Genomic DNA, 25,547 nt, shown 5'->3' on the forward strand with positions numbered 1-25,547 from the left:
GTGAATGGTGGTCAATGGTAAACCTGTCTATAGTGGCCATATGGTAGATCAATGGTGAATGGTGTTTGATCAATGGTATATGAATGGTAAATGGTGCTCATGAATATGGTAATAGTAACGTCCGAATTATTTAAATTAGTTTGAATGGTATACCATTGAGGCTTGAATGGTATACCATTGGTGTATGGTGGGTGCTGTGCGAATGGTATTCCAATGGTATATCAATGGTGTATGATAAATGGTAGTCAATGGTATACCATTCAATTTTTTTTATAAGGGAGAATCAAGCGAAAGGTGGCCCCATTGCTCGCGATTACAGCCGAATGACTACCCGAATCTGAATGAATATGCCCGAAAGCACAGTGCCTGGACCGTAAATCTAGGGTATCACCGGAACCAAATCAGCTGCGAATTCATCCGAATACAGGTATTTGTGTGGTTTTGGGAGTATTCTCCTCTCCCTCGTCGAATGCAAGAAAATTCGGGAGGTATTCGGGAACATTCGTATCCACCGAAACCATCCGATTCAGGCCGAATTCGGACAGAATCGGTCCATTTTATTTGGAGAATTCGGTTTTGGTGTAACCCTAGCGCTACGCCCTAAATGATACGAATAGGTCCGAATCTCCCAGAATACTCCGAATGCCTCCCCCAATCCAACCGAATGTCATCCGAATACACCCCACATATGGCCTGAATGAAACTGGTTGTGGTTACATTCGGGAGTATTTTGAAGGATATTCGGATGGTTTTGAACATTTCAAAACGAGCCGAATTCCTCCGTGAATGCTCCTGAATCCCTTTCAAATATTCTCGCATTTGCGAGGGAGAACTTAATACTCCTGAACCACCCGAAGACTTCAATGCGTATGGATTCGCAGCTGATACGGTTCCTGTAACCTAAGCGTGAATTAAAAATCAAGATGATTCCTACAAGTAGATATTTGATATTATCAACATGTTCCAAAGTCGTATTTTCAAATTTTATTCTCATTATTTTATTTTGTACTTCAAGTTAGGGTTACACCAAAACCAAATTCTGGCAGATTCTTCCCGAATATTCACCTGATTCCGATGGATTCAGTGATTTCAGAACCTATTGGTCTCTGATTCGGGGAGTTTTCCGAATGGCAAGAATTGAGCTAAAGGTGCCCAGAATCGAGCAGAATGTGTCCCGAATGTTCCGATTACAGCAAAATGATCATCCGAATCGGAATGAATATGGCCGATTGCACCGAGTTCGGACCGCTACGCCCTGAATGATATAAATTAGTTCGACTCTACCCAGGATACTCCGAATCCTTCCCATAATCCACAGAACTCCATTTGAACTCATCCAAAAGGTGGGACAAATAAACTTTGCTGTGATCTAATCTAGGAGTATTTTGAAAGGTATTCAGCTGGTTTTGGACATTTCAAAACGGGCCAAATTTTTCCGTGAATGTTCCCGAATCCCTCCAGAATTCTATCGCACAGAATATTCCCGAAAAACACCCGAATACTATTATTCGGATGCATCCGCAGCAGATTCGGTTCGGGTGAAACCCCAGCAGTACGTATGAAAAAAAAAACAACAACCGAAAATCATCATTTCAAGTGTTTTGTGGGTGTAAATATATGACATTGATTTTGAGCCATTTTGCAATTAAGTTCAGATTGGATTGTAAAGAGTTAAGTAGTTAGGTTTTGGGATGTAAAGCGCTTAGAGAAATGTTGATAGGCGCTATATGAATATTGAATTATCATTATTATTATAAATTTCTTTATATGTTAGTCATTTTATTGTCGCTAACAAAGAGAGTAGTATCATCTGCATATAAACATGATAAATAGAGTTTTGTGTTATCATGTTGGAGTAAGTCACCTAAATTATTGGCAAACAAAAACATCAGGGGCCCAAGAATTTATCCATCAGGCACACCTGTCTTTACACTTGAAAAGGAATCTGTCGTTCCCTTTATTTAAACACATGGTTTTTTAGTCAATTACATCTTAAGCCATAGTAATTCAAAGTCTTTTACACCATAGTAATATAAACATGGATACACATGGAAACTTCATTCCCATATAACAGTATTTGAGTAAAGGAATCAAGAATCATAGGGCCTACCTGTAAAACATAAGCTAAAAAAGCTCCCCGTGAAAAGTCTTAAAAATAAGTGTAGGATATTTATCACGTGCAATATCACCCTATCATAAAACGTAGTTTTGTAGTTTACAAAACTGATTATCGAACAATAAAAACTGTTTTAAACAGAATAACTAATATTTAAAAAAAGTTCAACAGCTAGATTAAAAAAATACCAGAAACAATGTCGCAATACGGTGACAGAGGGTAAAAAGCCTACATAGTTCATCAAAACGTCGCGATTTTGTAGTGGACATGCTTATTATGTAAGTCACTCTTATCTCTGATGACTTGGTTTATTCCTCGGTCACATTTGTTCTACGGTGGCCGTACGGCGAGTCGAAAACAGCCATTTTAATTTTTTTTACCAGCTAAATATAGGTGGTTTGAATAAAAATGAAAAAACAAAACAAAAAACGCTGTTTTCTACTCGCCTTACGGCCACCGTTTTAGAGCAAATGTGACCGAGGTATTATTGTTTTCCGTTTGATGCTTGGTGTTTACGATCACACGACAGTCATTTGTCCATTCATTGAGAACATTCCTGATCATCTCCCAATTCTTCAAAAGCTGTAGATTGTGTTGTTCTTGAATAACAACATCAGTGTCTTTCAATACTGGACGAGAGATAATCGGATACCGGGTTCTAAAACAAAAAGTAAATCAAATGTCACAACAATCGGAGGTACTGCAGATTTCCAGTCTCCTTCTTTAGATGTTTCCTCGGTTAGCCGACTCAATGCGAGCTATCGATTGCTGCATTAAGCCCCTTTCACAATTGGTGGTGCGACTGCTCACAACCGTTGCGATTATTTTGAACATATATTGTGAAAGCCTTTTTACACTTGCATCATTTTTAGTTCCCGCGTTATGCCAGACTGACACTTGCACGATTTTGTGTCACGCATTGGCACGACTCAAGTCGTGCCAGTGCGCAAACTAGTCGTGAACTGGCGTGAAGTGTGCGTAAACACGTCGTGACATGTCGTGACTGCGTGCCATGTCGGGACGAGAATTTAGAAATGTTCAAAATTTTGGTCACAACAAAATTTAGCCACCGGGTCGTGAACTATGCGCAAACCGTTCGTGAACTCGTCGTGAACTCGTCGGGACGATGCGGGAGGATGCGTGCCAGTGCGTGGCAGTGCGCGCCATGCCACGACTGTCACGAATGGTTCACGAACAGCTCACGTCGTGTTCACGAATAGTTCAGCACGACACCGTCCGAATTGCGCAAACTCGTCGTGCCAATGCGGGAAGTGCGTAAACTATGCGCAAACTATGCGTGAATGAACTCGTCGTGCCAGTTCGTGTCAATGTGGACACTGACGGGCACGCATTCGTGAACTTTTCGTGAACTTGTCGTGAAAAAGTCGTAAAACAGTGCGGGAGCCTCCCAGTTCGTGCCCGAAAATGGCAAGACTTGCCACGAAAAAATGGTGGCCAAAAGTCGTGCAAGTGTCAGGCCAGCATTACACGATTCTATCGTGCCAATTTGTGAAAATGTGGGACACTAAGCGCATCCATGGTTCGTGTCATCGTCCCGACTAGTTCACTCCACATTCACGCCAGATGGTTTATGCATAGATACTTGTTAACGCAGTATTTACGAACAATTTACGCACTGTCACGTGATTCAATTTATCATCATTCATCGGAGCATACTTTGCTACGAAATGGCAATCGTATCGAATGGCTAAACTGCATACGCGTATGACTTATACGCGAACAACATTGAGATTTGTTGGAAGTATGCATAAACTATTCGTGACCTACACGTAAACTAGTCGTGACTTGCAGCGAACTAGTCGTGAATTATTCGTGAAATAGTCTTGAAAACTAGTCAAGAAGTGTGTGCTACTCGTGCCATGGCACGACTTGGCCAGAAGAGGTTGAGCACAGTTTACAAATAGTTCACGACAATAATCTACGAACACTGTCGTGCCAGGATTTTTCGAAATTCTAAAATTTTAGCACGACACACTATTCCGCACTAGCCCGCACACTTCACGACATGGAACGACACGGCACAATTCGATGCTTGAACTAGTTTTAAACTATTCGTGCCCCAGAATCGTGCAAGCGTAATAGCAGCATATGTCATGTTTTGAAATATTCACTTACAGGGAATCCCACGCGAGCACGCAGATGACTTCACCGGTTGATTCATTATCTTGCTCTTTATATAGTCGGGTAGATTTGATAAAAAAATTATTGCATGACCGTCAAGTTGGGTATGTTTGGTGTCATTTGAGCACCCTCGGGTTTTTTTCCTTTTAATCGACGTCATAGGCCACACCGACTTTTATACTTAGGCCTATACCTCTTAAATACGACTTACATATTTTACGGAACAAAGAAGCCATGTTTGGTATTAAATTAAAGCTTATGAAATATAAAATACAAACATATCAATCTAAAGGTCATTTGAGGTCACACAAGGTCGAATTTGCATAACAAATATCAAATTTTAATAAGTCATTCAGACCTTTGCTCTCCAGATAAAGCTCCTGGAGAAGAGCACCTTTGTTATTCTCTTTTGCTGACTTTTCGGTTTTGGGTAGGTTCTTCTTTGGAGCATTTTTCTTCTTACTAAATAATGTGAAGTAATGCTATTAAGGTTATTTTAGAGAGACCTTCACATTTAACATTAGTTAAGAAAGAGATAAAGTATAAATACTACAGCTTTAATTGATCCAGAAAACTTATTCTGCATCAGGATCTACAAAGTAAGATCTTATTTGAAAAGCAAGTTTAGAGTGGAAGTCTTTCCCTTGCCATATTGACACAGCATGGTATCCTACCCTACATAGGAATTGTCCATGTACATCTAGTATTTTTTTCCTAGTTTTAATACCATAAATTTGATGTTAATTACTTTTTCATGAGTATGCAGAAGACTCGTAAACCGGAAAGAACAGTCGGATAGAACAAAAATGTCAGTGTTGCCACAAAAAACTTATAATGCTTCTACTCCCAAGACATCTTCAGAAGATAGCTGATAGTACATGGAACAGGACATTAGGCCCGCTCGTACTTGTTTATGACACAGTGGTTGCTGCCCATGGACCACAAGAACTTACTTGTCAATTCAAGTCAGTGTCACCCTGTTATCAGGCTTAAAGTAGTTGCTGGTCAGCCATCGAATCATCTATTTCATAATTCATATTGCAAGTGTGAAACGAAGTATAAAGCTATTACAAAGACATTCAGTCGAGATTGTTGAGGAAGGGGAATCCGACGAGCATCTGGTCGAAGAGGAATGGGACAGAGGACAATTGAGAGAGGAATATAACAGGTCATGGTGTAACATGCTAAAGTTGTGCAGATTATTTGGACTCACATGGATTGATTCGATACAAAAATGTTTAATACGCTGCTTTGAAAGTCCTGATAAAGTCTCTCGTTGTTTGACCTTTCATGAGCGTAAATGACCTAAAATTGACCTTTTATATACATGTGCTTTATTTTTCTCTAACCTTAAAATGTATATTCAATTACCATAAGCACTATTTTTATACCTAATAATTTGTTTATTCCGTACACTTCATAAGCCATAATCAAGGGATTGACCTATGAAAAAAAGGATGGTGTGATTTCAGAAACGGATGTTGGCCCAAGAATGCCAACAATTTTATATCAATCATATGATTATTACGCTGAATAGAAAAGTAACAATTAAGAGAAATGTTACAAATTTGGTGTAATTTATGACGTCAGAAAATGAAGTTCCTCATGATGCCATGCAAGGTAGCACCCATCGGATTCTTGACATCAGACGTTGGCCCAGGGATGCCAACAATTTTATATAAATCATATAATTATTACGCTCAATAGAAAAGTAACAATAAAGAGGAATGTTAGAAATTTGGTGTAATTTATGACGTCAGAAAATAAAGTTCCTCATGATGCCATGCAAGGTAGCACCAATGGGATTCTTAACATGCACACTCAACCTTTACAAAAATGCATATACATGTAATACCTAAATTGTTTGTATTTAAACATGATTTCTTCCTTAATATAAGAATTACTTACATTTCTAACGAAATTTGACCTTTTTAATGACTTTAAATGAACTGTAACTGACGAACGCGCAATTTAAATGCCCAGCTATTATTTGTAGTTGATTTTCATTAGCTTTAATTTGATACCAAATGTGATATGTTAATTCCGTAATACATGAAAGTCATATATAAGAGGTAGGCCTATGTGGAAAAAGTAGGCGTGGCCTATGATGTAAAAACTGCCCAAGAGTGGCCAGGTGGCACCCGTCTGATTCCTGAAATAGACAACCCATATTACAACTTTCAGCCAAATAAATGCATACATACTCAATTTGACGGTCATGTGAGGGTTCTACTTGAATACTACTAAATATATGAGGACATGTCCTTCGCGAACACTAATCTATTGCAAAGCGAACTAATCTTAACGGGAAAATGAAGTCACAATCATGCTCCTACCGTCTCCATAGCGCTCCCCCTCACCCCGGCACCGCCCCCTGATTTGGTGTGTACACATGCAACGATAGGATGTTAATAGCCCAAAGAGGAACCATGTGACTATTAACAGTATAGCTGGAGCTATACAAAGACTACACAGGGTGTTTCTAAAAAAAAAGGTAACCGAAGTTCATAGGTCAGCTATATCAAGAATACATGATTTATTCTTGTAATTTCTACTCTTATTAACTGATTACTAGTAACTCATCAACCTTAATTTGACACCTTTCTTGCGAAGGGTACAAAACCTACTTTTCCGAGTTTGGGGGTTTTAATGTACATAATGTACCTACTTTGTTGGTAAAGTTATGGTTTCATTAGAGTTCTCCCTTCAAAATTTCATGGACATTTTATACTTTCTAACATCTTTTGCGAGTGAATGTCACATTTCTGGTGTGTAGTTGGAATTTTGGTTGAGCACATCCTTGGTCATTAAATGGGCACATGTTTGTCATTAGAAAGATGTTCTTCGTCACAATCCCGCAATGGTCAAAAGGGCAATGCACGACATGCAGCGTTTACAGGGGAGGTACTGTGAAAACGTTTAAGGGGTTGGTGCAAATGTAGGGTGGGGATGAATGTGTTCAACAGAGGTGATATCTCCTTGGTTCAACAGAGATTGAAGATAGGCAGTTGATATGTAAATGCCAGTGACTCCCAAAAGTTGACACTGCATGCGCATAGCATTTCACTGAAATTTGAAGGGAAAATCGGATGAAGCGAAAACCTATACCTGGAAAATAGGTTTTGTACCCTTCGTCTTCGAAGGATCACAACTCTATAACCAGCGACAATGGAGACCTAAAAAAGATGTCCTATGAAAGTTGAGGAATTACTCAGTCACGTAAAATAGAAATCATAAGAATGAATCGTGAATTCTCGATGTAGCTGACCTTTGAATTTAGGTTACATTTCAAGATTCAAGAAATTTATTTCATTTCCAAAACAAATATAAATCGAATGCAAATACAAATCAAAGTACGAATACAAAATAATTTTTAACTTAGCATAATTATATAACAAACGCTTGTATGAGCGTATATGGAAATGAGGGGATCCACTAAAAAAGCATTGCTTGTAGAGCGTGGATCCCCTATAGCTAGTTGAATAAATAATTTATATAAAGCAATTAAGACAAGACAAAGCAATAAAAATTAAGTAAATATGGAAATTCATTCGGCTGAACGAATATACAATATCATAAAAATGGGAAAGTAAAATGTGATAAATATAATAGGAAAAACTATTTTAGAGTAAGAAAGGAAATGATAGCAAAAATGGAAATAAGGTGACAAAAATATGGAACATGTATTATCAAAGACACACACACATACAGACACGCGAACAAAGAAAACAATATAGTGACATATTAGAGGATGGAGGAGAGAGAGAGAGAAAAAAGAATTAGGCTGACCGATAGAGGGAGAGGGAGAGAGAGAGGGGGGGGGGGAGAACAAAATTTGAACATGGATCAACGAGAGCGCTAGCATGAAAACACAGATTTGGGATTGATACCCGGGTGATAAAGGAAAATTTAGTGTTAAATACAAGATGGATACAAGACAATCAGGACCTACAAACAAATCAACTTCGTTTGTAGGATACTAACAAAAATACTTTTAATTTCTCTTAAAGGAGTTAATGGAGGGGGCCTGTTGAATATCATTGTGGAGAGAGTTCCAAAATTTTGGGGCTGTAAAAATGAAAGTACTTTGAGCAAAAATAGTTCTTAGCATTGGTAGATGAAAGTGATCGCCATGTCTGGTAGGATATGTATGATAACTGTTATTTTGAAGAAACATATCGTGGAATACGGAGGGAATCATGTCGTTTTTATAGTTGTACATAAACTGTCCTAGTTGAAATAAATACAAGTCTTGGATTTTAAACAAATTATATTCGAGGAATAGCGGGTCAGTGTGAGAACGGGGATGTGAAAATGAAATGATACGAAGAGCTTTTTTTTGTAGTAGTAATATTCTGTTTAGTAAATTTTTGTGTGTATTGCCCCAAACCAGGATTCCGTAGTTGAGATATGGTAATATAAGAGAAGAATATAGAGTTAGTAGAGAGGTAACAGGAATAAATGTTTTTAACCTATTTATGATGCCTATGTTACGAGAGATGGTTTTGCAAATATTGTCAATGTGACATTTCCAGGAGAGTTTGTTATCTACATGGACACCCTGCTTTGCTTTGAGACACCCTGTATGTTTACAGGCTTTGGCAAAGAACACTTTTATATAACCTGAATACACTGGGGAATTCCACAACCGGGGAATCCCCGAGTACTTCAGAGGCTTAGGCGTATATAGCATGGGTGTCGATCGGTGTTCATGGTTGGTGGTGACATACATAAATTTTGTTTTCTGTGAAGGATTTTTTTTAATCTTCTCAGTTTAAAGGGGGGGGGGGGGGTTGGGGGTCAGTGGCTTCTTGAATATGACAATGTTAGGGAGAAAGACATGGCATAAAGTGAGAACATTTTTTAAATAAACCTACGACTACGAGCGAGTGGAAAGCGATCGAGCTAGCAAATACTTTTAATACGAACATCTACTTTTGTTACAGGTTTTGACATCGTATTTAAAATATGTATTGCATTTTACCCTTTTTCACATTTTGAGAAGAACAAAAAAGACTTGAAAATGAGCAATTTTGAGGACGATTGTCGGTTATCAAGGCTATTTTCTTTTTAAATACTGAATTTTAATTTCTCCTTCTTTAGTATGTAGTTCTCCATTAAAGTTACATCATGAACGTGAATTAATAAAAAAAAGCAATTAAATGAAGTAATAATCATTGGGGTGTAACTGCGGTGTTAGCGTAATGTACATGATATAGGCGGCCGGATTTGAGGAGTTATCTTGTCCGTTGGGGGAGGAGGGGGGGGGGGGGCGACTCTCTCCTTTAGGTTACTGTTTGAAACCCGAGGGGCACTTCACCACCCCCACCGTTTAAGATGGGCCAATAATCTTACAAAATATCCACCTTTGGTATTGGGTGGCTTGATCTGGCGATGGGGAGACGTGAATTTCGACTGCGTGTAGTCGAAAATTTTTATACATACACACATACACACACACCCTCACACACACCCTCACACACACATATATATATATGTTAAATGTCTGCCCATTTTAGCTTTGTTCTTATAAAAGAACATAGATACATACATGTAAACAAATATTGCGAGCGCGAAGCGTGAGCTAAATTTATGGAAAATGTCTTGTATTTTATGCTGAAAGTTGAAAATTTTGAACAATGTTTGTGATTCTGGACAAGATGCTTATGTGACATAAAATTACTGCACAGCGAGAGCGAAAACAGATTTGTTTAGTTTTAGTGTACGTTTGGCCTGATCGAAAAGGGACCTTTTATAAGGACTGTTTGTAGCCGGACCCTTGAGGACGATACATATTTCAAATATCAAGTAATGCGAGCTGAATATATTTGACATTCCGACCTAAAAACTGGACATTCTAAGCACCTCCATCATCATGAACAGGATAGGTATATATAACTGTACAATTGAGGCGAGCGTGAAGCGCGAGTTGAGACGAAATTGAGGTTTTAGACCTAGAAACAGGACACTCTATTGATGTTTTGTAAATCAGGAAAAGGATGGGTAACTGGGTGTCTTCCTACATTAAAAATGTGAGCGCAAATCACGAGCAAAAAATGACGTTTTAAGTAAATAATAATAAAAAATAATTAAAAAAGTTGCGTATCTGAAAAAACGTGCGCGCGTGTTTAGGTTTAGACCTAGAATCTGGGCATTCTAAATGCTTTTTTTATTATGAAAATCAATAATGAGAGCGCGAAGCGCGAGCTCAAAATATTTGATATTCTGATCTGAAAAAGGGTGAATTTAAGAACTATTTCAAGGACTTGGTAGCACCAGGGCCATGGCCCTTCCCCGTACATAAGTACATTATTGATAGGCCTATTTTGTTCTAGGGAAAAAATGGGTCTTTTATCGCATTTTCAAAGGATCGTGATGATCTGACTGCATCCCCCAATCTTTCACTGTGTCATAATAAGAATGACTTTCGCTTTAGCCCCCTCCTCCGTTTTGTTGCCCAAGTTAGTTTGTTTTTGTACTTGTGTCAAAGGCTTTTACTCCCGAGAATGCATCAGATTAAAAGGAATGTCGAGTGTACATAATTACTCGGCCAAGCTATCTCCCGGATTACCCACTGTCTCTCTCTCTCTCTCTTTATTACTTGAAAAACATAAACTGAGGGATTTCATTCCCCTTTTCTCTTTAGCGTTGCCCCATTTATTTAGGAACAAAAATCCGTGAACTATTACTACGTTCTCACCACCTTGATAACACTTGGCATTGTAATTCCACTGCATGTTTCAAAACCCAGCGATGTGCAACATGTCAGCCAGGCTAGCCACCAAATTTAACACGATGAACTTCCAGTTTGTCCTCATGTCAGCCTTAATCGTTTTATATATGGAGACACGTTCATGTCACGGTACATTTTAGATATCAAGGTAAACTGATCAGTAGTTTTCAAAATGAATCAAGAAGTCGCATTTGTTCGCGTCAACGATATTCTGTCGCGGTGAAGATAAACCCTAACCGATACACACATACATGTACACGCACTATCTGATCAGAGGGGGGCGTGGCTATTCCATTCTCGAGTAAAACTTACATGACGTACAGTGGCGTAACTACCGGGGGGGGGGCATGGGGGGCACGTGCCCCCCCCAATCGGCTGACCAAAAAACGGGGGGGGGAGATAGGAGAAAAAGAGGGAGAAAGGAAGAAAGGGGAACGTAGTGGGAAAGAAGAAATTATTATTTATTATAATGGTATATTACATTATAATCATGTTATGTTATATTACATAGGAAACATTTTTATCATAACTTTATGAAACATAATTTGCTCAGGGTTTATGTTGTCATTGTTCCTGGTGCTCGCATTGTCTGTTTAAAGAGATATATAAACCTGTTGTATGAAAAACTCCCGTTTCAAGTCAATATACACCAAATGTATTATTGTTTTATGTAGTAACATACGCTTCATTTTTAATGACTACTTAAAATGATTGCCCCATGTTAAGTTCTTAATATGAAACATTTCATGTCCGTGATTACGTTCGCATCAGTGGAGTGGTGAGATAATTCCTAAATTCAGTCTTTAAAATGTTCCGTTTTCTGATCTGAATATCAAAAATTTTCAGCTCGCGCTTCGCGCTCGCATCATTTGGTTAGTGAAATACGGATGGTCTTAGAGAGTTCCTACTAGTAAGCCTTAGAATGCCCGCTTCATGTCTGAATTATCTAAATTTTCAGCTCGCGCTTCGCGCTCGCAATATTTTGTTAGTGAGATGCGTATAGTAATCATGATTAAAATGACTTTACAAAATCCATTATAATGTCCCTTTTTAGGTCTGAATATCAAAATTTTCAGCTCGCGCTTCGCGCTCGCATTATTTGATCGATGAGATGCGTATTTTCATTCATGCTTACTGTTTCGATGATCGAAACTATTTATTTGTTGCAGATACCATAATATATGTTCTTAGGTAAAAATCGGTTTCGGCCTAAAATTTCAGCTTCGAAACATGTCATAAAACATCGAGCAACAAGTTTCGACCGAGGGCCTGAAATTTCTCCTAAAAGTAGCAGATTCCGGCTAGGATGAAGCTTGTCCAAATAGTATTGTGTAAACAAAGTTCGTAGTTCCTGCCAAAGAAGTAAGTGTGCTTAGATATTGTTTTAAAAGGTTTTCTGAACCAATTATCTAAAATGTAAAAATGAAAGTGAAGAAAACCTTCAGGTTCACGTGGTTAAATGTTCATTTGCATAAATTTTGCATATTGTGAGGTCGCTGTATAGATAACAGAACGCGACAAGACTTGTATGAAAAAAGGGTATAAAATTCATTGTGTTATACTTGTCAAGGACAAGGAGAACGGAAAGAAATAATTGAGTTGAGGAGAAATTATTTTGATGATAATTATTCAAGAAATAACAGTTTCTTTGCATAGAAAGAGGGATAGGCCTATGTAATTAAGCTACGTATATTTGGGACATGAAACCAAAACTGAAGTTAGCACACTAAATTTGCATTGTTATATAAAGCAATGAGTAGCAATGTCCAGGGTTATGAAAGCTTATATATCTATGGAATATTATTGACAGAGATATTATACAAGCATTTCAGATTTATGAAATAACTGAGTGTATTATGAATCAAACTAGACCAAAGCAATTTAATGTGGTTAGTCAAAAGAATTTAAGCAAACTTTTAAAGAGTTGTTTTGAGTAGGATTTACATTTTGTCAAGTGAAATTTTTATACTTAAATTCAAGTTGAATTTATTGTATTTTCCTGGATATTTATTTTCCAGTACAAACATCAAAAGGATTACTGGTGTAGCTTTTTATTGAATATTTGCTAGGAAAATAATGCAGATATTTCTTGAAGATAATTATGATTAATACTGATAATTTTATGGTTCTTTTGCAAGTTAAGATAGAGCTGGCAAAAGTCAATAATCACACAAAGAGACATGGTTTGATGTTTCATTCAGGTTCATTATTTATTTTGATAAAGTACAATTCAAAGTGTGATTTAATATAGACAAAATATGTCTAATTTCCGGTTCAATTGTTTGTTCTTTACAGATTGAATTGTTTCTTCATAAACCATAAACCATACTATTCAATTTCTGGTGGAACTTCGCTGAGTTGTTACTACGATGGCAGAGGACAAGAAGTCGCTGAAACTCAAGAGAAGGGGAGCGAAGGCCAGGCTTACCAGGCACAGTAACGGTCTTCAGATCTTGCTTAACAATAACAGAGAAGTGCCAGAAATTCAGTCTGCATACAGCAAGTTTGAGCAAGCATATGGAGACCTACAAGAAGCCCATGAGAACTTTACTATGACTATTGATGATGATGCTGAGTTTGAGATAGAGGAACAGTGGATGGATGATTGCCAGAAAGAATTCCTGAAACTGCAGATAGAGGTTACAGATTACTGTTCTCAAACCAGCTCAGGAGTCAAGACGCCAACAGAACAAGTACTACCACAGTTAGAGATGCCGCCAATGCAGGGAGGGTCTCCTATACCTCCAGAATCGGCAATCTTGTATCCCCCTCCACTGCAGAACCCAGACACTTCTCCAGGTATGTCAGATGCTAGATGCAATTTTAAGGTGGAGAAGCCGAAGTTACCCAAGTTTGCTGGAGATGTTCGGGACTATGAGATATTCAAGTCAGACTTCGTTCACATGGTTGATTCGCGTTATGGAAAACGTGATGCAATGACAATCCTGAGAAGCTGTCTCGTTGGCCGTGCACACGACTTAATCCAAGGCATAGGTCAGGATTATGATGCTGCCTGGGATCTATTAGATTCCATGTATGGAGATGCTAGAATTGTTGCAGATACAATAATCAACGACCTGAGCAAATTCAAACCACTGAAAGAGAACGAAGACAACAAATTTTGTGAGTTTGTCAACCTTGTTAGAAGAAGCTATAACATCCTTAAGCTAGTAGGAAAGAAGGGTGACATGGACAACAGTCACATGTTAGCAACCATAGAGAGAAAAATGTGCGCTGTTGATAGGAAGAATTGGTTTAGATACCAAGAATCAGAGAAGCAAGCTGCAAGCTTTGAAACTTTGTTGACATGGCTGAACCTGGAAATGAAAGCTAGGATGAGAGCGTCAGCACCATTGAGATCACAGATGCAAAGTGAAGGAAAGTCAGCAAATGTTCATCATTTGTCATACAAAGAAAAGAGCAAACCAGACCATAGTGATAGATACCATGAAGAGCAGCCACGAGACAGAGCTCAGAGACAACATCGCTGCTGGCATTGCAAGACTGATGAGCACTGGGTAGATCAGTGTAAGCGTATAATCTCTATGGCTGCCCCAGAAAGACTGAAGTTCTTCAAGGAGAATAGATGCTGCTTTAGCTGCCTAAAGAAAGCAGGAAAAAACCACTACATGGCAAACTGTAGGAGAAGGCAGAAATGTTCAGAGCAAGGGTGCACTTACTATCACCATCCTTTGTTGCACTTTGAAGCCAGTCAACAGATGGAAAATGAGAGCGGTAAAAATGACATTAACGTTGCGACTACAGTCGGAGCATCGTTGCTGCCAATCTTATCCATAGACGTTGACAGTGATACTAGAGCAAACGTCCTGTTAGATAGCGGCTCACAAGTTAGTTTGATCAAAAATTCACTCGCCGAGAGACTCCAGTTGAAAGGCACCAAAACGAGCATCACAATCAAAAAGCTTGGCGACGTTGAAGAAGAGTTGGAAACTTTCAGACATAGAGTGCCGATTAGAGTAGCAAACACAACCAAGAAACACCAGATTATTGAGGGTGTCGGCGTCCCTTCAATAAGAGAGGAAGAAGCTGTTAGTCTGAAAGACCTCGCAGATCAATTTGATATCCCTAACCTGAACAGAGATAGTGGGCCAGTGGAGATCTTGATTGGAATAGATCATCCAAAATACATAGTAGGTGGTAAACTAAAGAAGAGAGGTAACTTCATAGCAAGAAAGACTCCATTAGGATGGGTGATCTTTGGTGGTAAAGAGAAGCGAACCACATGTGTCAATGTCCTTCATGTAGCAGTTCAGAGTCCAGACTTGTCAGAGTTTTGGCGAATGGAATCTCAAGGTGTAAGTTGTCAGTGCCAAGAGACTAAGTTAACCATTGATGAACAGAAAGAGGAAGAGATCATCAGAGCTTCTTCACAGAAGAAAGGAAAGCAGTGGGAAATTGGCTATCCATGGCAAAGGGATCCTAATGATCTCCCAGATAATAAGAGTCAAGCAGTGAAAATCCTTGAGTCAACTGAAAAGAGACTATATAGAAACCCAGAGCACGCGGAAGCGTACAACAAGCAAATCCATGAACTGGAAGAAATGGGGTTTGCTAAGAAACTCACAGCAGCAGACATCGAGAAGTATGAAGGACCAGTTCATTACATATCACATCATGCTGTTGTAAGACCAGAAAAAAAGAGCACCCCTATCAGAATTGTTTTTAATTCTTCTGCATCTTACAAAGGTCATCGGTTAAATGAATACTGGATGAAAGGTCCCGATCTCTTGAACAGTATGGTCGGAGTGCTCTTAAGATTCAGGGAAAATGAAGTGGCCTTGTGTGGGGATATCTCCAAGATGTACCATCGTGTGTCAATCCCTGAGAGAGATCAACATGTCCATAGGTTCTTATGGAGAGACATGGATGGAAACAGAGAACCTGATGTCTACATGATGAAGGTTGTCACTTTCGGTGACAAACCAGCCCCTGCAATCGCCCAGATTGCTCTGAAGCTTACAGCAGAACAAGGAGAGTGTACACATCCTCATGCTGCTTCTGTTTTGAAAAGGAATGTGTATATGGATGACATATGCGACTCTGTACAGACTGTAGATGAAGCCAGGAAACTAAGTGCAGAGATAGATGAAGTGTTAAATGACGGAGGCTTCAAAGTCAAAGGGTGGATTTCCAATGAATCTGATGTGGGAGACCTCACCCAAGGAAAGATGAAATTACTAGATGACATAGCTGAGGAGAAGGTCCTAGGAGTAGTTTGGGACAGAGAAAATGACACCTTCTTCTCTTACAAAGTAAAGCTGAGAGACAGTGTACTGAATTCAAGATTAGATGGAGAGAGTCAAGAAAGATTAACCAAGAGGAAAATCCTATGTCAAATCGCCCACATATATGATCCCCTAGGATTTGCTGCCCCAGTGATTGTAAGAGCCAAGATAGGGATGCAGAAATTGTGGCAAAGAGGCTACAACTGGGACGATCCTCTTACTGAAGAAGAAGATGCGGACTGGAGGCTTCTGTTCGAGGAAATGAAAGGATTGAATGAAGTATCTCTCGAAAGATGTCTAACACCTCCTGAAGCTCAAGGTAAACCAGTGTTGTGCATTTTCTCTGATGCATCAGAAAATGCTTATGGTGCATGTGCGTATCTAAGGTGGCAAACCGGAGATGGCAAGTTCGAGACTCGCTTTGTTGCATCCAAGTCAAAGGTAGCACCATTAAAGACATTGACAATACCCAGATTGGAGCTACAGGCTGCCGTGTTAGCCGCCAGACTGTACAAGTCGATCACTGAAGAGATGAGATTAGAAGTTGAGAAAGTAATGTTCTTCACGGACAGCATGATAACACTACAGTGGATCAAGTCTTCGGCCAGGATATATAAGCCTTTTGTGTCAAGCAGAATAGGGGAGATTCAGACTCTCACTGACCCCTCAAGCTGGAAACATATACCTGGTGAAGATAACACAGCAGACAAAGTGTCAAGAGGAATCGCAGTAAACGACCTTATGAAAGAATGGAAGTGCGGTCCTAGATTCCTGCATCTCGACGAAACAGAGTGGCCAGTAGACAAGGTGAATATCGACCAGAGTCTTGAGAATCTAGAGAGACGAAAGATTAATCAGACAGTGTTAGTTGTCAACAGCACATCTATTGCCCCCATCGAATCTGAACATTTCTCAAGTTGGCGAAAGTTAGTCAGAGTGACTGCCTACGTTCTCAGATTTGTACGGATTCTCAAGTCAAAGCTCAAGAAAGAATCCATGCCAGAAGCTGATGTGACATTAGCCCCAGCAGAGTTGGAGAAAGCTGAGCTATATTGGACAAAGGAAGCGCAAAAGGGTCTGAAAAGCAGATTTGAGAGAGGAGAGTTCAGAACCCTTACTCCTTTCATTGATAACGAAGGAGTAATCAGAGTAGGAGGAAGAGTTGAGAACTTAGTGACATCATATGAATCTAGACATCCAGCTCTACTCCCAGGTTCCCATCACATAGCTCTACTTTTCACACGTCACGTTCATGAGATTGGACACCCAGGTGTTGAGACGACAACCGCCAAGGCGAGACGCAAGTTTTGGATCTTACAAGGACATCGTTTGGCAAAAACCATCAAGCATCGCTGTGTTAAATGCAGGTCAACAGAATGCAAGCGTGAGACCCAGAAGATGGCTGATTTACCTAGTAATCGTGTCGCACCTCACACTCCACCATTTCATTACACCTCCTGTGACTATTTTGGCCCCTTTCAAGTAAAGGTTGGTCGTAATAAGAGGGCCAAGCATTATGGTGTAATCTTTACATGTCTAAATACGCGTGCCGTTCATCTGGAAATGGCAACTGACTGTTCAACAATGGAATTTCTCCAAGTCCTAAGGAGATTCTTATCAGTGAGGGGACGACCAGCTCAGATCCTTAGCGACAATGGAACGCAATTTGTGGGAGCTCAACGTGAACTTCGCGAGATGATATCGGGATGGAGTGAAGATGAGCTCAAAGATTTCTGTGCAGATAAGGGGATACAGTGGAAGTTCATCACCCCTAATGCACCCCACCAAAATGGGTGCGCTGAATCTCTTGTTAAAAGTGCCAAAATATCAATCAAGAAAGCAATTGGTGAGCAAGTGCTCACACCATTTGAGTTGTATACATGCTTTCTTGAAGTAGCTAACCTTATGAATGAGAGACCGATAGGACGGAAATGCAATGACCCAGATGATGGAAATTATTTGTGTCCAAATGATATGTTGTTAGGCAGGTCTTCTAGAAATGTCCCACAAGGTCCATTTAAGCAAACCAAGAATCCTCGCGATCGCGTAGAATTTGTCCAGCAAATAGTGGATTCTTTTTGGAAGCAGTGGTCTCAAAACGTCCTACCACTTCTAGTACCATGTAGAAAGTGGAACACAGATCGAAGGAACGTTAGAGTTGGTGACGTTGTAATGACTGCAGAGAGCAATGCAATCCGTGGAAAGTGGACTATAGCAAGAATAATTCAGGTTTATCCGGGACCTGATGGTAAAGTTCGAAATGTGAAGCTAAAAACTGTTTCCGGAGAGTATCGTAGACCCATTACAAAACTAGCGGTCATCTACCCAACAGAAGGTTATAGTGACTGAATTAAAGACTTTGAGACTGAACTTTCATTTGAGCTCAATTCATTGAAAATTATTGATATGATATACATGTATTTATTCATTTGTATGTCATGTGATAGATATTTGTTTGAGAAATTTCAAGTTTTCAAAAAGTCTCCTCATCCGGTGGGGCGGGAGGATGTTTCGATGATCGAAACTATTTATTTGTTGCAGATACCATAATATATGTTCTTAGGTAAAAATCGGTTTCGGCCTAAAATTTCAGCTTCGAAACATGTCATAAAACATCGAGCAACAAGTTTCGACCGAGGGCCTGAAATTTCTCCTAAAAGTAGCAGATTCCGGCTAGGATGAAGCTTGTCCAAATAGTATTGTGTAAACAAAGTTCGTAGTTCCTGCCAAAGAAGTAAGTGTGCTTAGATATTGTTTTAAAAGGTTTTCTGAACCAATTATCTAAAATGTAAAAATGAAAGTGAAGAAAACCTTCAGGTTCACGTGGTTAAATGTTCATTTGCATAAATTTTGCATATTGTGAGGTCGCTGTATAGATAACAGAACGCGACAAGACTTGTATGAAAAAAGGGTATAAAATTCATTGTGTTATACTTGTCAAGGACAAGGAGAACGGAAAGAAATAATTGAGTTGAGGAGAAATTATTTTGATGATAATTATTCAAGAAATAACAGTTTCTTTGCATAGAAAGAGGGATAGGCCTATGTAATTAAGCTACGTATATTTGGGACATGAAACCAAAACTGAAGTTAGCACACTAAATTTGCATTGTTATATAAAGCAATGAGTAGCAATGTCCAGGGTTATGAAAGCTTATATATCTATGGAATATTATTGACAGAGATATTATACAAGCATTTCAGATTTATGAAATAACTGAGTGTATTATGAATCAAACTAGACCAAAGCAATTTAATGTGGTTAGTCAAAAGAATTTAAGCAAACTTTTAAAGAGTTGTTTTGAGTAGGATTTACATTTTGTCAAGTGAAATTTTTATACTTAAATTCAAGTTGAATTTATTGTATTTTCCTGGATATTTATTTTCCAGTACAAACATCAAAAGGATTACTGGTGTAGCTTTTTATTGAATATTTGCTAGGAAAATAATGCAGATATTTCTTGAAGATAATTATGATTAATACTGATAATTTTATGGTTCTTTTGCAAGTTAAGATAGAGCTGGCAAAAGTCAATAATCACACAAAGAGACATGGTTTGATGTTTCATTCAGGTTCATTATTTATTTTGATAAAGTACAATTCAAAGTGTGATTTAATATAGACAAAATATGTCTAATTTCCGGTTCAATTGTTTGTTCTTTACAGATTGAATTGTTTCTTCATAAACCATAAACCACTTACAATGACTATAAGTGCTTCCTTAAAATGTCTCTATTAGGTCAGCATACCTGACAACTGAGCGCGCTTCGCGCGGTCACTGGTGCCCCCCCAATGCCGTGACCCACGGTACGCCACTGATGACGTATACTTATTATTGTATTCTACTGAAACACCCGGTGTGCAGGTAAGTTCATTGTTAAATGATGTGTCCTTTGTAAAAAAAATACAAAAACTGATTTTTTTTGGCAAATCAGTACTGATATGAAAACACGCATTGCACCAAAGTACTAGTGTCTGGTCAAAGATGGTGTGGCTATTCAATAATATGCTCGATCTTTAAATTGATAAAACAGTATGAAATGCATTTTGTCCTCTCGGTGTAATTCATTTTTCATAAATATCGGGCCCGAACTTTCAAGCAAAATTACCAGCCCAAACGCGCATTTCGGCAAACAATCTCTTAGAACCTAATTCACATCTCTTTTCTTGAACCCTACGAACCCTATTGAAATTATCAATATTACTACATGGGCATGGGCAGAATTAGTATGTCTCTAATTTTTAAAAAAATTATTCACCCGCTTGCCAATCCTCTTAGTCACATTTTTAATATATCATTACCACAGGGTGTTTTCCTGACTTGTTCAAAATCGCCAAAGTCAATCCAATTTTCAAAAAGACACTCCTCATGAATTTAGTTATTATCGCCCCATTTCTCTTCTCACAAGTATATAAAAAATATCATAGAAATAAAAGTATATAACAGACTTTATAAATTCGGCAACACATTCTGCTAAACTCTCATCAATAACTCAACAAAATTAACTTTGATCCAAATCTATGACAAGTGGAATGCCTCTGGCCGTCTCATCTGCATCACGCTATTCAACATAGCAGCAGTGCTGACTTTGAAAACTACTACTGTATAACTCGCACAAGAAGTTCAGTGATACTTGGTTACTCTTATTTCCACATTTTATGAATTAGACCAATACACTTACAGAGATAGGATGGTAATTCAACAAATACCCCCAATGCGGCGAAACGTCATTGATCTCACATGACCTTTGACCTTGATCATGTGACCTGAAACTTGCACAGGATATTCAGTGATACTTGATTACTCTTATGTCCAAGTTTCAAAAGTCAGATCAATAAACTTGCAAAGTTATGATGGTAATTCAACAGATACCCCCATTATGGCCAAAGTTCATTGACCTTTGACCTTGGTCATGTGACCTAAAATGCGCACAGGATGTTCACTGATACTTGATTACTCTTATGTCCAAGTTTTATGAACTAGACCAACATACTTTCAAAGTTATGATGGTTTTCAACAAATACCCCCAATTCGGCCAAAGTTTATTGACCCTACATGACCTTTGACCTTGATCATGTGACCTGAAACTTGCACAGGATGTTGAGCGATAATTAATTACTATTATGTCCAAGTTTCATGAATCAGATCCAAAAACTTTTAAAGTTTTGATTGTAATTCAATAGATTCCACCGATTTCCGCCAAAGTTCATTGACCCCAAGTGACATTTGACCTTGGTCATGTGACGTGAAACTCATGCGCAGGATGTTTGGTGATACTTGATTAACCTTATTTCCAAGTTTAATGATCTAGGTCCATATATTTCCTAAGTTATAATGACATTTCAAAAACTTAACCTGAGGTTAAGATTTTGATGTTGATTCCCCCAACATGGTCTAAGTTCATTGACCCTAAATGACCTTTGACCTTGGTCATGTGACATGAAACTCTAATATGATGTTCAAATATACTTGATTAAACTTATGGCCAAGTTTCATGAACTAGGTCCATATACTTTCTAAATTATGATGTCATTTCAAAAACTTAACCTCAGGTTAAGATTTGATGTTGACGCCGCCGCCGCCGCCGCCGCCGACGATTAAAGATTATTTAAGAAATCTAAAACAATTCATCACATTTAATGATTATAATTCTGATTCACTTTAGTTCATCGTGGTGTAAGTCAATACTCCATTTTAGGCCAATTATTAATACTTACAATAATTTATGTCAATGACATTATCAATACATCATTCATTTTATCTTTTGTTTTATTCACTGACGACACAAATATTTTTCTCATATAAATCTCACTTCCTTAAACAATAATGAAATGAATAATATAGCACAGTGGCTTAAGTCTAACAAATTATCTTTGAACACAAAAAAGACTCAGTACTCGGGGGGGGGGGGGGTAGATTAAAAAGGGACCTGTTAAGGACTGTTTGAACATGAAGACGATACTTAAACAATCAAATGATGCGAGTGCGGAGCGCGATCTGAAAACTTTTTGACATTCCGACCTATTAACAACTGTACATTCCAAGCACTTTTTGTAATAAACTATTACTGCACCACTACAAGCCCAATGGCAGACATCCGTCTGTGTACATGGAGTAGGAGGAGGATAACAAAAATTCAGAAAATGTTAAACAACTCCTCCGAACATGCGAAACAGCAGATTGATGTATTACTCTACTACTACTACTACTACTACTACTACTACTACTACTACTACTACTACTACTACTACTACTACTACTACTACTACTACTACTACTACTACTACTACTACTACTACTACTACTACTACTACTACTACTACTACTACTACTATCCCCATTCGTGCCCGCTTTCTTTACATGTTTGGCGGTCTCTAGCACAAGCTCTAGCATCATTCCAACTCTTCCACCAATAGGTTTTCTTTCTTTCTCTACAGTTCTCCTCCATGTTGGTTTCGGTCTACCCCGTTACAATTTCCTTCTGGATTTAATGTTAGAGCAATGTACAGTATAATCATGATGGTTATCTTGCTTTTTGAGGACATGACCTATCCAATCATGCCAATTCCAACGTCATCCATGCCAATAATAATTGGCCAGAATATTCAAAGTGCTATTTTTAGGCACTAATAATTAAACCAATCTAAATTTTCTTCATCACTTTTCATTCACAACCATAAAGTAATACAGATCAGGGGCCGAGGAACGGTTTTCCTATTCTTAAATTCCTAACCTTCTTGTGTATATAAAACATCATCTTATTTATTATTTTTTTACGTATTTATCAGTATCAGCATTATTATCATTATCATTGTTATTATCATTGTGTGAAGGTTACTATGATAACTGTTTGATAAAACAGGGTTTTTCATGAGATTTCTTAAATTCCCTAATGGGGGGGGGGGGGGGGGGGGGGGGGGGGCATACAGAAGGGACATGGGATCATGGCCACCAATGTCATTCTCGAATAACCAACAGTTTAAAAAAAGCAAAATGGAGGAAATAAGCAAAAGTAAGAAAGGATCGGCCTATTGCCAAGAGAATTAAAATATGACGTTACGTTCAAATGTTCTCATCATGCTCCTACCATAGAGCTATTACAGATCCTACCGTCTCTGTAGCTCCTACTCACCCTGGCACCGCCCCCTAAATTGATAAGTACACAGTTAACGAAAGGATGTTATAAGCCATAATAGGAATCGTGTGACTATAGACGACAGCAGCTGGAGCTCAAGGACTATATTTACAGGCTTTGACAAAGAACAATTTATTTATAACCTGAATAATAATACTGGGGAATTCCAGGACCGGGGAATCCCCGAGTACTTGAGAGGCTCAGGGGTCATTCTCAGAAAAATGCACCAATTGATGGGGGGAAAAATCGTAAAAATGAAGTCTACAGAATGGGTTGAAAGATGCATATTGTGAAAGTACCATGTATGAGAAAGTGGCAACAGAAAAGGGGCAAGTCGCTGTTGCGTCAATTTGAAGTACTGACCGGATTAACTCGAGCACTGTATATCAACGTTACGGAGGTTAATCGTTAGCATTGCCCACTTATGTTACTCGATTAAATCACTTTTGAAATGATTGGAATTGAAATGCACACAATTTAGTTTCAGTGTGGTATCAACAATTTTATCTCTGAAGCCAAAATGTTTGCAAGATGGAAAAATATTCAATATTGTTTTTCAGAAGCAGGATTTTACCAAATAACATATAACAAAAAGTACCATAAAAATCATTGCACATCTTTCGTTCAGTATGATGTTCATAATTTGAATGAGGCAACCTTAAAATAAGTTTCATCCATAACCTGAGATCCTAAGCAATGCATGACCAATGCTGGGAATCCAAAGATAGTCTACCATTAAATTCTCTCGATGGCATTTAACTCTGTCAATCTTCGTTACGGAAGTTAAAATTAAGTTACAAGTTGCAATACTTATTTTGTTAGCTTAGGAACATCCATATCAAGGTATTCGTATATCATTTTTTTAATATTAATGTGGAACGCATTTCTTAATCCCCCCCCCAAATAAAAAATGTTAAAAATAGAACAGGAAACGGACAACTGTCATTTTTGTTGTCGTTCTTGGTCACCGAATAACCGGGCCACAGAATTGTAGTTCATCTTAGAAGTTTCTGGCCTCAAGTAATCCTAAGCAAGATTCTTAGAAATGCATGACCAATTCTGGGAATCCCAAGATACTTTACCATCAAATCATCGAGTGGCCTTTACCCTTGTCAATCTTCGTTACGGAAGTTAAATCAAGTTACAAATTGCAATATTTATTGTTAGGTTAGGAAAATCCATATTTTGGTATTCGTATTACCTTTTTTTAATAAATAAAGATCAATGTGGAGCGCATAGCTTAATTTGCCACCCCCTAAAAATGTGAAAACATAACATGAAACGGAAACTGTAATTTTATTGTTCTTGTTGGAATGAGAAAACCGAATAACAGGGCCACAGAATTGTAGTTCATCTTAAAAGTTTCTGGCAATAAACAAAGTATAACAATCGTAGTCCCGTAACCAGGATGAGTTCTCTGGGTTACGAGGAATCCCGCCGCTTGCCAATAGCCAAAAGAGAGAGAGAGAAAGAGAAAAAAAAACATTTAAAAGGACATGGGGAAACGAATAATAATAAAGTGAGGTAAATGAAACAAGAGGCTAAAATATCAGAAATACATAAATTATTAATGGAATCTATATGATCTAATCGCGATTTTTGTTTCATTATTTTGTTTCATCGAGATACCCAATTACGCATCCTGTTACAAAAATGATTTACAAAAATGATGAATGCCAAAATGTTTGATTATCGAAATACGTATTTCATTAATAAATTCCACAAACCTTGAGTGTTTGAATACCCCTTTCTACGTTTTCATGTAGGTAGACCTATATGAAATATTTCAGCTGTTTTCATGTGCATTAAAGGGGTCATCCAGGCAAAAAAAATATGTTCTGAACAGATAATAATCTGAAAAAATATAATACTGCAAATATGATCAACATCGAACAAGGAATAACGAAGTAATGCCATTTTGAAGATTTGCATTATTTCAGGGGAACAGTTTGGTCTATGCATATCTTCATGAATATTAAAAGAGTTGATTGATGGTGTACATACATGTAACCCCCACTTGTTCTTTTGTATTCTATTGCATGAAATTATTTTTTTATTCAATTTATATCCTATTTATTTGAAAGCGTGCTTAAAATGTCTCTTTTTATATTGGAATGACACATTTTCAGCTAGCGCTTTGCACTCGCTGCGCATCAGTTCCTTAGCAAGACAC

At 38.2% G+C, this 25,547-nt stretch overlaps 2 protein-coding genes across 2 annotated transcripts in view; one reads left to right on the top strand and one right to left on the bottom strand.

Annotated features, from left to right (window-relative positions):
* The window catches only part of LOC121414098 (NFX1-type zinc finger-containing protein 1-like), a 31,941-nt gene extending 20,692 nt beyond the window's left edge, over positions 1-11,249 (bottom strand). Inside the window, exon 1 of the mRNA XM_041607160.1 lies at positions 10,959-11,249. The gene's annotated coding sequence lies outside the window, so the exon portion shown is untranslated. The remainder of the gene's footprint in view (positions 1-10,958) is intronic.
* A 917-nt stretch (positions 11,250-12,166) lies between these two features.
* On the top strand, positions 12,167-18,586 carry LOC121413002. The gene is made up of 2 exons (XM_041605765.1): positions 12,167-12,353; positions 13,287-18,586. The coding sequence occupies exon 2, from the start codon at positions 13,361-13,363 to the stop codon at positions 18,584-18,586; it is 5,226 nt and encodes a 1,741-aa protein (XP_041461699.1). The 5' UTR covers positions 12,167-12,353; positions 13,287-13,360.
* Positions 18,587-25,547: the final 6,961 nt, after the last annotated feature.

The sequence above is a fragment of the Lytechinus variegatus genome, chromosome 4, assembly GCF_018143015.1.
Source record: "Lytechinus variegatus isolate NC3 chromosome 4, Lvar_3.0, whole genome shotgun sequence".
Classification (NCBI taxonomy): Eukaryota; Metazoa; Echinodermata; class Echinoidea; order Temnopleuroida; family Toxopneustidae; genus Lytechinus; species Lytechinus variegatus.